This window comes from Xiphophorus couchianus, chromosome 9, assembly GCF_001444195.1.
Source record: "Xiphophorus couchianus chromosome 9, X_couchianus-1.0, whole genome shotgun sequence".
NCBI classification, from domain to species: Eukaryota; Metazoa; Chordata; class Actinopteri; order Cyprinodontiformes; family Poeciliidae; genus Xiphophorus; species Xiphophorus couchianus.
The window spans coordinates 27,178,403-27,191,858 of NC_040236.1; the positions used below are offsets into that span (position 1 = coordinate 27,178,403).

Genomic DNA, 13,456 nt, shown 5'->3' on the forward strand with positions numbered 1-13,456 from the left:
TACACAATCAGCGAATATGATTCTACATCATTAAACATCACGTTTGCTCAATTTGCTAGAATAATTCTTGGTGAAACTGTTTTTTTTTAAGTATGTCATACATTAAAGGGATTATTTGGGGGAAGCTACATTGATATTTACCTGATCTGCACCGTATGACAGCTCCCATGGTCTCTTATTACCATCATGAAGTAAAGGATGGCTGTATTCATATATAAACTGTCGTAGAAGAATAAAGAAGTTCTCCACATTTTGTTTATTCCATGTTGTTAGAAGATCAAAGATGATTTTTAGCATCTCCTTGCCAGCTTGATCTCTTCCTGTAACTACAGTGCTCTTTGAGGTATCCCAAAACCAGGAACGTTTAAGCTCCAGGTAGATGACATCATCATACTGGTGCCATGACCCTTAAAATTCAACAGATAAAGTTGATGAGAATATTTTTATGCAACACACATCAAATTTTGTAAATTTTCAATATATTAATTACACATTTTAATTGTTAGTCTTTCAGTAAAATATGATCTGCAACAATTCTTACTTGTGAAATGCACTGTAATTTACTAGTTGGTATACCGATATATGCAGTGTAGCGCAGATGATATGTAGAAAGGACAACACAATTTAAGCATAACTTTAATTCTATCGAAGCATTTTGCTTTCTAAATTATTCTGTGAAAAACCCAGTTGAGAAAGGTTTTGTATCCCGCTTTCCCCTTTTACTAAAACAAATTTTACTGGACTACCCGCACACAAAGAAAAATTAAATCAAAATGAGCTGCATCTCAGTATCAATACTTGCACCTATATTTATTGTATTTCTTGTTATGCTGTTCGATATAATAGCCACACACTTGTCTGTAATAATAAATAAGTACCTTCTGGTGAACATAAGGACAACAAACAAAATCTACTATACCGTCAGGACTTAAATATTCTTCCTTGATTGAAAGGCACCTATTGATCAATGGATTTTTTTCTTTGTTGTAGATGGTCTCATACGTCTCTTTTTTGCCGTGTTTGTATATTGCGTATTTGTAAGGGATGTCAGAATTAATTACATCTTTGGGAATCCAAATCTCTGCTACAACAAGAGTCTGTTTGTCCCCCAGGTTCCTGTGAAGCAAAACAGTTGAACATTAGCAGCAAAGCCAGCAAAGATTTTGCAAATAAGTGCTAACAATCACATTTATATATTTAAGATAAGATAAAACCTACTGGAAGACGATCATTTCTGGGCCCCGTTTATTCCAGCTCCCAAAAAGTTTTTCAGACATTAGGAAAATTATGTGGCTTTTTGGATCTATGTCTTTGGAAGTGACAGCATGGAAGTACACATGTATATATTCCGTGTTTGCTGAACTGAAGCAAAAAACAATGAAGAAAGTAGATTAATGATTTAAATTTTAGGTTAAACTATTTAAACTACATAATTTTGATAAGTTTAAAGTACAGCTACAAAATCTATAATTACATTAAATTTGTTATACCCTAAGTATTTTGTATTTTGAAACATTTAGTTACATATGGTTTGACTACTCCATAGAATATTTATAGAGAAATTTCCTAAGTGTTTAAAACGTACGTTGGTAATTCAGTGGGTTTAGAAACTTTTGCTGGCACTTGACAACCTGGGTCCTCTTTCCTGGGTGGGCTACATGGAGAAGACAGCTCTGAGACACCTTTGTCTCTGATGCTTGGTTGCTGTTCTTGATTTTTTGGCATCTGTGAACTTATCGCCTTATCTGACTGAACTTCAGAAGCCTTTAAAATATAGAAAATAAATAATTAATAATTGATATAAAATCAAAAACTCAATATATTTGTTCCATTTTAAAAATATTAAATCATAAAACTTTTTCCCTGCATGTCAAATAATTACCGCTGTACGTTTGGATTTTTCTCCTGTGTCTCCTTTGTGAGACAAACCAACAGACCTCTTTCTGCTGTTTGTATCAACTGTTTGAATTTGTTGACCGCCATCTTGAAAGAAATATGACTGATTACTGATCATTTGATTGTTGTTTATGGGAATCTTTTCATCATCTGGCTTCACAGAGGCATTCTGGTTTGCTTGAGCTATTGCCACATCTTTACTTTCAACATCAGTAGGTTGATCTGCTTGGTTGCCTTCATTATCTGTTTGTTCAGCTGACTCAGATCTAGTGATACTGGAATTGCTAGGCAATAATGGCGATGCAGTCTTATGCATCTTGTTCCTAAGCAATGGCTTAGGAACAATGTCACATGACTTGTCACTGTGAACCTGTAAGGCATCCTCCTCTGTACAGTTTTCTTCCTGTGCACTCTTTGGTAGTTTCTGTTGCATGTGATCTGATTGCTCCTTTGCTGGAGCAACATCTCTAGTTGTATTTGAATCAATCTGTTGTTCCTAAAAAATAAAAGAGTTAGCCTTAGTTTCATCTACATATTTAAAAAATGCACAATGAACATTAGTTAACATATGTCTACTATCTAAGTCTAAAATTTATCATGTAAATGTGGTAAATTTAAGCTAGATGATACAGAACAAGTTTGAAGACAACAGGTTGCAAGGTTTTAAATTATAAAATACTGTGGAATAAACCAAACCAATGTTAATAAAGACATGTCCTGCAACTGCTAGAACCAAAATATCTATCACAGCAAGAAGTCAGCCAATATGAAAACATACACTTAGCTTTGGATTGTATTTTATGACTTATAACTACCTGAGTTAAGGTGTCTGTGTCATTTGTTTCAGAACATACATTTGGGGAACTTTCAGTGTCTTTGATAGTACCCTCATCTGGGTAACTTCCAACAAGAGCTGATTGGTTCTCCTTATAACCTGCATGTTCTTTATTGATTTGTTTTCCATTATTATCTTGAGTTCCACCCACACTTAGTCCATATTTAGACACTTGTTGTTGAGGTGTTTGTTCAGATGATTCAGGAGCGGTGGAACTACATTCTGCAGATAAGATTGGTGACGCAGAGTAAGATAATTATCAAGACAAATTCTTTTGTTTGTCACCAGTAGATTGCACATTGTCCTACTATACCTTTTGATTGCTTCTCTGTCTGATCAGTGCTTATAGGTGTCAGCGGTTCAGCTGGGTTGAGAGAAAGGCTCAATCCAGTAGTTTCATCAGACTCTTGTGAACCATTCCCATCAGTAGCGACAGGAAATGCCTCTGTGCCTTCGGTACAACTTCCTTTGATCTGAGGGATTACAACATCTGGTGTCTGGTTCTGTGAGGACATCTCTCTCGTGTCCTCTAAGAGAGTGCCAGGAGTGTTATTTCTGGTAAGACCAGAGTCACTGACATCGACAGCTTTCTGCCCCTAATACAAAATGTCAAACATGTTTTTTTTGTAATAAAAGGGTTTTCTGAAATAAAACATTGCACAATTTTTATGACAACAAACCTTAATCCTATAAAATACTGTCCATTAAATATATCGGTTAGGATTCTGATTTTGAGTGGTTGTCCTGAATCCATATTTCTCTGAAGAAATATCAATTTGATTTATTTTCTAGATTAGCTTCCATTTGTGCTGGGTTTCATTTTCTTCATATTTACTGTTAATGCATCTCTTTGTAACCATATAACTTGGTAAGTTTAGTCCGTCTCATGTTGACATACAAAGCCCTTATTTGCTAGTTTACGTTGTTTAGTTCTGCTTATTTGGTATTGTTACTAAAACTATGCTCTTTAATACAGAGGTTGAACCCAGTGTTAAGCTAAGTGCTTCAGGCCTTTGGTTTGAAAGTCATTTTAGAATGCAAAATAAAACAATGCAAGAGTATGTTTTACTTTCAAGCTGTTGAGTTTTTACCAATGCGCAAATATTAGTATAACATTAGCTTATTTTTTACAAAACAGACTACCTTGCTGATCTTTTTTTCATTCTGCTCATGGTTAGACTGTCTTCTTTAGTTGTTTACGTTTTAGTATCACCTTTGGAATATGGTCATGTTTTGTTATTGGAAAGCCACTGTCAGCATGTGTGGTTCACACACTTACATAATATACAAGTTAGATACTGTCATCTAAGGAGTAACTGTAATAACCTACAAAGCAAGGACAGCACAATTTAAATTACATAAACTTTCTTTTATATAAATAGAACCATCATTTCCTAAGTAAACACAGTGAAGTATCTGCTATTCACCAAGAGCACTTAGCTGATTACTGACAGGTTGTCTGGCTTGATATTGATTATATGTATGAATCTAATTCAACCCTACCAAACACACAGGTGTAGTTCTAAAATAAGCCTAAACTCTCCACAACTAAAACTATGATAAATAGAAACTTGTCTTTGGTTTCTTGTCTTTGGTTATCTTAGATATACATTACATAAAAATGTCAGCGTGAGAAAGATTATTTGATACTGCAATTCAGAAGAGCCGAATAAGAAAACCATTCTTACCTCCTGATACTTAATTATATTAGAAACTAGATGAGAGAAAATCTAGTATTAGGTTACAGTCTGAGCAACACAGATCAGATTTTTTCAAATACCAACCCCAGCCATTTGGATCAATGGTCCTAAATGTTTTCAAATGTGACCTGTCAAGTGACCTATGGCCAAGTTGCATTCATCCGACTTGTATGTCATTGATATTCGACAAACGTCACTAGTCTGCGTCCTGATACATGGAAACGGAAACAAAAACAACAATCATGGCGAATTAAATTGTTAATGTGCTGGCTCTGGTTGGACAAAAACTTTAAAATCACAAGATTTTAAAGGTTACCATTTTACTTCTGCAAAAACTGAGCACGTTCGCTACGTGTGACATCACTGTACCCTCTACTGTGCATGTGGGATACTTTTAGATCATTTGCTATTCACCTGGGAGATCACATACAAGTTGCATATATCTGGAAATGTGAACAACCAAGCAAAAAACAAACAAAAAATCTAGTTTCACAAAAAAATTGTAATTGAGCAATATAGCCCGCAGTGTGAACGTAGGCTAAGGCCTTTTGTACACTTTGCACAAAAGTGTACAAGTGAAGTACTGTGTATTATAGTACTTCAGAATTAAGTACTATGGGATTACATTTAATCTATTATTATAATACATTAACCAGCAGGTATTGAAGCTTATATTACCTAATAACCATGCTATAACAACATCATGGCATGTCCCTGCTGTTTGTGGAATAATATTTGTGTACTAACATTCCTGCCCACGTCAAGTTGACTGAACCCGGCTGGATCTGCACCTGGAGCAGGAAAATCTCGGAAATAACCACTCCCTATCAGGAAGTGGGACTGAAGGTAACCCAAAACATTAGTTATGTGAGTAGGCAGTGCTGTAATATTCCAGAAGCAGTTCATTGTGCAGCATAAGGTGTGTGGCTCAGATCTCTAACTTCAGATAGTCAGAATGTATATCAGATATGACTGAATCTTTGTATGCATTTTTTCTGTCTTATCTCTGAAAGATGTTTCTTGCATTTTATTAAAGTTTGGTTGATTCTAATTTGCTGACTCGTCTTTGATCTCGCACACCACAAACCTGGGGAAGATGTGTGTGAACGTCTTTAACAGTACTCACACTAATCTACAATATGTAGAACTTAGAATTACCAATCAACATACAAGATACAATTGCGTGACTTATAACTACCTCGGAAAAGGTGTCCGTTTCCTTTGTTCCAGAACAAACGTTTGGCAAAGTCTCAGGATATTGCAAAGTGCCATCATTTGGGTAACTTTCAACGACAGCTGCTTTGTTTTCCTTACAACTTGCGTGTTCTTCAATCATTTGCTTTCTATTATCATTTTGACTCCCATCCACAATCAGTTTGTCTTGAGATGTTGTCGTAGCTTCAAGTTCTTCAAATGTTGACAGTTTTGACACTTCTTGTTGTTTAGGTGTTTGCTCAGATGATTCAGGAGCAGTAGAACTGAATTCTAGAGATGAAGTTAGAAGTGAGACAGTTATCAACACAACTTGATTTGCTTGTCACCAGTAGTCTGCAATAGATCTGGTTGTTCTACTATACCTTCTGTGTGCTTCTCTGTCTGATTAGCACTGAGGGATATAAGAGGCTGAGTTGGGCTGACAGACAGGCTCGATCCAGTAGTTTCCTTACTGCATAGTGGACCATTACCCTCAGACACCACAGGAAATGCTCCTTCATCTTCTGTACAACTTCCTTTGATCTGGGAGATTACAATAATCTCGTTAGTGGATGACACCTGGTTCTGTAAGGATGTCTTTCTCGTGTCCTCTAGGACAGTGTTAGCGGCATCATTTCTGGTAAGATCTGAGTTGTTCTTGGCTGATTCAGCGACATCAACAGCTTTCTGTTCCTAAAAGAATAAGTCAAGCAAAATATATTTGATCAAAGTTTCACATCATGTAACTATAATGAAAATAAGGTAAAATCCTGTATAATATAATCCATAAAATGTATTGGTTAGGAATCTGTGTTTGAATGGTAATCGTTCGTCCGTATTTCTCTGAAGAACTTAGTTCCTGTTTTTTTTTCTAGGTGTCCTTCTATTTGTGCTGGGTTTCATTTTCTTCTGGCTTTCCTGTCAGTGAGTTTCCTTGTCACCATTTTAGTGCTATTGTTAATCTTACTTTTTTATATATATTCACCTTCCTAAAATAATGGCCCATGTCTTTTTTGCCAAAAGTGATTAGATGATGTTTTAGGCACAAAAAGAAAATCACTTTTGTCAAAAAATAATGTAGGCCATTATTTTAGAAAGATGACAATATTGTTTGTAACACTACAAGAACTTTTTGTTTGAACCTCTACATCTGTTACACCTTGATCTCCCCTTGCAGGACATTGAAGGCTCTTTCTATTCTAGTTTGGTAAATTAAGAACTTCTTGTGTGGAATTACATTTTCCTTCATAACTGGATTCTTCATGTAGTTTTGGTTTTTAGTTTTGTCCCATTAGTTTCCATAACTTGCATCCGTTTCTTAGGTCAGTTTCAACTATTGTCATTCAGTCATTAGCGCCACCTGGTCCCAGTAATAACTCTTTCCAGTATGTGTCTCCTGGTTTATTCAATTCACTTCAAGTGGCTAAGGAATGATATGTCATTTACTTTGTCAGTGAAATGATTCTAATTTGAGACTGGTATTTGTTTACAAAATACTGCTGCAGAAAGCTGTTTGGTATTAAAGGCATTTTCTGAACCCATAGATGAAGGGCTTAACCAATGTTAAGACTTCATCTTCTGTGTAAATAACAGAACAACATTCAATTAGAAGCAATACAGAATAATGTATTTACATTAAAGTAATTATAATTAAAGTAATATTATTTATAGTGTTAACATAAGCCTTAAAATAAAGTTGCAACTCTGCTTGCTGCACTTAGTGCTGCCTCACAGGCTTGTTGTACAATTCAACAATCCAGCAATTAGCAAGTCCTACAAAGGAAGCGATGCAGTCATTTCTCTGATCCGAACAGAACATTTTTGAAAACATTTCCAGAACAATCTTAAATCCATGGATCATAAAAATATTAACTTGAAAATTACTTATTCTATGAATGTTTACCTGTATTTCATTCTGGTGCTCTTGTTCAGTTTGTACAAAGTGATCTTGATCCTTGTTTTGGTTCTCCTTTGTGACAGCAGGCTGGTTTTCTGACGAGGGGGCATCTAGGAGGATTAAAAAGAGGATATAATTAAAGGTTAACATAAAAAAAGTCATGCAACCCTAATTTCCATCTTGTGCAGGCCAAAAAATGGAAATTAAGAAATACTGCAAATTAAAAAATAACAATATTAAGTCATTAATGTAGGCACCTTGCAAAAGTATTCATATCATTAAGGTTTTTTTCATATACCACATTTTTCTTTATTTTACACAAATCTGAAAATGTTACCCAATTTGTAAAATCAAGTCAGTCTGTGTATAATTCACTTATAAAGTGAGTATTCCTGGTTAAAGTGTTATGTCCCAAACGCAATCTAGAAATGTCAGGGGGGAATATAACAGTTAATGACCAAGCAATGAAGAGACAAAAACCAGGAGGATATAGTTAAATCTTTACTTAAAAATAACCAGAAAAGTCTCAAGTTTGAAGTCTGGAAGCTAAAACAAAAATAGAGGTGTACATAATAAAATCCAGGGTTTCTAATAAAAAAACAAGCTTCCAGCATCACCTAACCTGTGAATGGCTTGACTTCTCAACCTCAAAAACAAGACCCCACACAGCTACGAGCTAGAACACAAAGGAGGAACGAAGAACCAGTTCTCCACAACGCCATTACCACACCCCTCAATAAAAGAATGGTAAACTCACCCTGCAACATGGGAATAAGCACACACACAAAGCATTCAATTTTCTGCAGCACACTAGCTGCCATCACATCACCAAAAAGCTGCAACACACACATACAGCCTAAGTGGCCCTGATATTAGTTCCACACCCAGCTTTATACTTTGCTCATTATGGGACAGTGTGCAACCAGTTGTGCCTGCTCAGGAGCTCAGCATCAAACTAAAGGGGAGAGACCTACATGCAGGCATCACTGCATGTAACAAAAGGCCTCTGAGGGTTGTCAATAAAAATTAGGGTAAAAATATAAAAATTTGTGAACATTTCACAAAGCAGTTTTCTATCCATGATCAAAAAAAGGTTCCAGAACATGACCACCCAGTTAAACTGACTGGGCCCATGGCCCATATCTCAGAGACCCACAGTTCAGGTGAGAAAATGTGGTGGTAGGATACCTACTGGTCATCGACTCAACATAAAAACCAAAGCTACAATGGAATGGTTTTTTACCAAAGCAAATTCCTGCATTACAAAGTGCAAGTACAAGTCCAAACCCAAACAAAACTGAAAATGTGTCATGATTTAAAAATTGATGTTTACAAAAACTTTAAATCAAATCCAAACCAGATTGAGACAACTTGGAAAGAAGGTAAATATTTAATTAAGATTTGAAAAGAAGGTAAAGACATGAATCCTTACTTAGAGTGAACTGTAGTAATGTTGACTGAGGGGTATCTGAATATAAATTTGGTGTGCAATATAAATGCACACCAAATTTTCACAATTGTATTTGCAAAATATTTTGAAAACTCGAAATGCTTTCCTGCCCACTTCACAATTATGTGCTACTTTATGTTGTTCTACCACAACAAATCATAACAAAATCTACTTAAGTTCTAAGTTGTCATGTAGAAAAAAGGAAAAAAGAATAAAAACATAGGTCGATATAATACAGCTAATTATGTTTAGTCTTGAATTAATTTTAATTATTGTATTAAAAAAACACCCATTTGTTATCTAAGTTCTCATTCCTTTCTAGGTTAAATATCCATCAGTTATTGCTATATTGTTGTCCAAAGTTCCCTTGAAGATAATTAAGGTGAAAGAGGGCACTGTAAAGCCATAAAGGGATTTAAAGTTCATATTTTATATATTGTTTTTACCGCATCAATAAAATAGGTAAAAGGGTTAACACTGAGATACTACAGAAACATCAGACAAAGTGTTTGCCTAAAAGAAACTAACCTTGCTTCCTGTTTTGAGCTAGCAGATAGAGCTTAAACCCACAATTAGGGCACAATTTATATGAACTATCCACTCGATTTCCACAGTCTGGACAGAAGTTCATATTCCTGTTTAAACAAAAACAAAATAAAGAATAATTGTGTATACTAAGTTTTGGATAATATAAAGACTCAATAGATATTTGTGTTACCTTGTAATTTAGGACATCATATTTTATGAAGACTGCAGACTTACAACCATTAAAACAATCTTACACAGTTCGACTTCCTCCTTTTCCTCCTTTGTCTTCAAAGCTCAAAACTATGAAAGAATGATTGAAAAATACAATGAAAAAATCAAAAGAAATCTACATCTTAACCTCGATATGATTAACAATTTGTATCCTAAAGAACAGCATTGAAAATATATGCTAAGAATATCACGAAATAATAGATATAAGCAACCGATGAGAACGATACACCTTCAAAGAACTTCAGTGGGTCCATTCATGATTAGGTGTTTTAAAATACAATTCTTAAATGTATTATTAAATTAATCTAGAGTAGATTATGAGGTAGGCAACCTACCTCGTTAGTTGTGCTCCTTGACAGACTAAAAGTGAAACTCTGAGACAATGAACTTTGCTATATAGCGTTTGGTACTTTCATTTTCATTTACAGTAAAAGGAGTGGCAGTATTGCTTTTTCACACAATGTTCTCAGTAACAGAACCAAAAAAACATGATACACATCCTTTCAGTTATGTGTGTTGATTAAAAATGGCAAAAAAAAAGCAGGATAACTCTCTAGATTTTCTACTGATCTGTCTCAAAATTACTCAGTGCTGTTCTGTAAACTAAATCATGCTTTCAATATCTGTCATTGCTGGCTTATAAAATTATCAAGCATACAGCAATTGTATTGTTTTAAATGTTTCTTTCAAACTTAGTTGCGAAAAACAAAGTCATCATTTTTCAATAACAAAGTATCACCTGAACTACAGTGGCTGCAACATTTCAAAAAATCCTCTAAAAGTGCAGTAGTTAACAATAAAATCCAACAACTTTATAAGCACATCTCTTACCTGCTGATATGTTACACTGTGCTGTCAGTCAAATAATAACAATAAGTAGGCTGCATCAGTATCGCTTATAACTAACTACCTATTCTTGGGTCATGTTACCAGAAAAAGTATGGGTCTCTATAAGTGCTTCCCTTCTCTTCTTTTATACTTTAAATTAAAACAAAAATGAGGGGTCAACATCAACTACGCTGGGGTTTCTTGTTCCTTGCTAAATTTCTGCCATAATACAATCTGTAGCAAAAGCAATATCAAGTTGTATGTTCAGACAACACAAGATGTTAATGTCAGGTATGGCCATTAGGTGGTAGCATTGGATTATATTGTGTAATGACCTTTTCATAATTTGATCTCCAATCCTTAACAGACAAGCATTATTTATGACACGTCACAACAGGACAAGCACAAATGTAGACATAATGTCTGTGGTTCACTTGGAGCAAGGTCCAAGGTCTACAAGACCAAGAAAAATTATGTAATGGTCATGTTAATCATTACAATCATCCAGTCATTGACAGTTATCTGAAAGAGGTTTGAATACATTTCTAAGGATTTGGGTTTCCATCAAACCTGATAACTATTATCCAGAAATGGAGAAAACATGGTAAACCTTCCCAGGAGTGGCTTCCCTACGAAATTATGAATCCACAAAGTCACCAAAGAACCCAGAAACCCATCGGAGTCTGAATCAGAATGAGAATCAGCTTTATTGGCCAAGGTTACTTACTCATTGAACCAGATGATAACAATTATCTTTTAGAAATTTTTATATGCTTTAATTCAGGTTATCTTTGTCTGAAGTTAAATCTTGTTTAATGATCTGAAACATTTAGATGAAGGAAAATACCAAAAACAAGAAAAATCTTTGGGGAGGCAAATATTTTTTCTAACATTGTGTATATAATTAAGCAGCCATTCAAAAGTGTTTTTATTTGGCTCTTTAATCATATTCAGTTTTGTTGGCCAAGATTGTGTCCACAAAAAAAATCAGTTCAACATGCTCAGAGAAAATAAAAGAAAGGGAAAAAGGAACAGTAAGTACATGTATCTCTCTGTAGAGCCAATTTTTTATGGAAAGAAAACAAAGAAAGGCAAGTCATGGTCGTGCCTATATGCTTATTGTTTAAAAATCATGTTAAATCCCATATCCATTTATTGGGTGAACTGTTAAAAATCTTAACAGGCTTGAGCTGTGTGTATCTGTGTGATGCAGTGTGGGAGCTAATCTCAGTGCTGTGTTGTTGAGTTTTCCTCCTCCTCTTTTCCACCCACACATCTCTTCCACATACAAACGCCGCTGCTCTAGGCAGCCAATCGCCACCTCTCCTCCTTTGTATTGCTTTTACCTGCGTCACTCTGCACATGTTACCATGGTGATCACTGATGCTCCCCCCACACTCTGTGCCTCTGCTCTTCCAGTATGAAGATGAAGCCGACTTGTGGCTGGTGATGCAGGCAGGCTGCAGACGTCATCAGTCCCTTGGGAAGAAAGCCTATTTTTACTGGTGGGCACAGAGAACACCAGGCTGCCAAACATATTTATGGAAGCTCCTCTAATCCCGGTCTGCTGGGAAACATCACGGCCCATGCTCTCCACCTCCCTCCCCATTCATTTCTCACAAATGCAAATCAATCGAATACTGTGCCCAAAAATCAAGATAGCAATAACTGTAATAGTTTTATGTAATCCTGCTCTAGTATTTCTTATGTTTTTTTCTGAGAGGTTTGAGACAAATATTTGTCCTTCCTTTGAAATAACAAAAACGGTTGTAATGTGGCAGCAAATCTGACAGATTAATTATAAAAAATAAACATAGTGTTCTGACTTCAACAAAATATCAAAATTACCGTAAACCACTGGACATTTACGTGCAAATTAATGAATACTAAAAGAAAAGCTCAGTTGTTACAAGGTCTTAATCCTAATTGTTTATTTAAGATGTTTTAATCATAGCCACAGGGATGTGTCCAGGTTGGTGGGTGTGGCTCTACCTCTTCTGATTGTCTGTTAACAGGTGCGTCCTCACAGCTGGAGCTCATCAAGCCAACTCAGGAGGAACTTAAAGAGAAGTTGAAGTAGATGCCACATTGTTTTACTCCTTGAGTGATTATCAAGCCTTCACTAGTTTGCCCTTTGATATACCCTCTTGTCCTCCTTTTCAGGAAACAAGTTCGCACTTCATTCCCCTCCTGGATTCTTGCACACTGTCTCTCCTCGCTCTCCAATTTTGCTGAAGAACTCGCCTGAGAATTGCCTGAAGCTTCTCACCTCCCCTGATTCATGCAGTTTGAACTACTCCACATCCGATGATCGTACTTACCTGCCTGTCCACCTTCCAGCGCTTCAGAAGAAAGAAATCATAACCAACAAACACCACTTTCAACCATTATCTGATCTAGGCCTCTGTGGGTATACTCATGTTCTTCATGGGAATTTCACCATCTTTTCAGCAGTAAAATAATCCCCTCGCTCATCATCTCCATGATGGAGATGATGAACACAATCAAATACAAGCAACTACATCTCGTTGCTTGTACTTGTGACAGTGCAATGACAATAAAGTTGAATTCTATTCTATTCTATTCTATATACCAATCAAATCATACTTATCTTTCCTCCTATATTCTATTCTATTTGATTCAAGCCCTTGGAGAAACCAATATGGGGCATTTTTTTCAAACATAATTTTAAAATCCAGTACCATGTACCAATATAAAATCAGATTAGCCTGTTAAATAAAACATACAGGAAACTTACATAAAATTTTTTTCAAATATGCTATTTCAGTTTTCAACTGGATACAGAACCGTTAGCGCCTTAGAAGCATCTTTAAACAAAATGCTAGGCTATGCAGCCACATCAATATGTAGATAGACATTTACAATTAAACACTTAA

General features: G+C 35.6%; 1 protein-coding gene across 1 annotated transcript in view; it reads right to left on the reverse strand.

Annotated features, from left to right (window-relative positions):
• LOC114150702 (E3 ubiquitin-protein ligase rnf213-alpha-like) overlaps positions 1–10,145 on the reverse strand; it is a 59,461-nt gene extending 49,316 nt beyond the window's left edge. The window contains 13 exon segments of the mRNA XM_028027307.1: positions 142–407; positions 920–1,116; positions 1,219–1,362; positions 1,586–1,764; positions 1,883–2,392; positions 2,712–2,953; positions 3,045–3,327; positions 5,630–5,916; positions 6,009–6,318; positions 7,529–7,632; positions 9,501–9,607; positions 9,691–9,800; positions 10,067–10,145. Of these exon segments, the coding sequence (XP_027883108.1) occupies positions 142–407; positions 920–1,116; positions 1,219–1,362; positions 1,586–1,764; positions 1,883–2,392; positions 2,712–2,953; positions 3,045–3,327; positions 5,630–5,916; positions 6,009–6,318; positions 7,529–7,632; positions 9,501–9,603 (2,625 nt within the window). The 5' untranslated portion in view covers positions 9,604–9,607; positions 9,691–9,800; positions 10,067–10,145.
• Between the last annotated feature and the right edge of the window lie 3,311 nt (positions 10,146–13,456).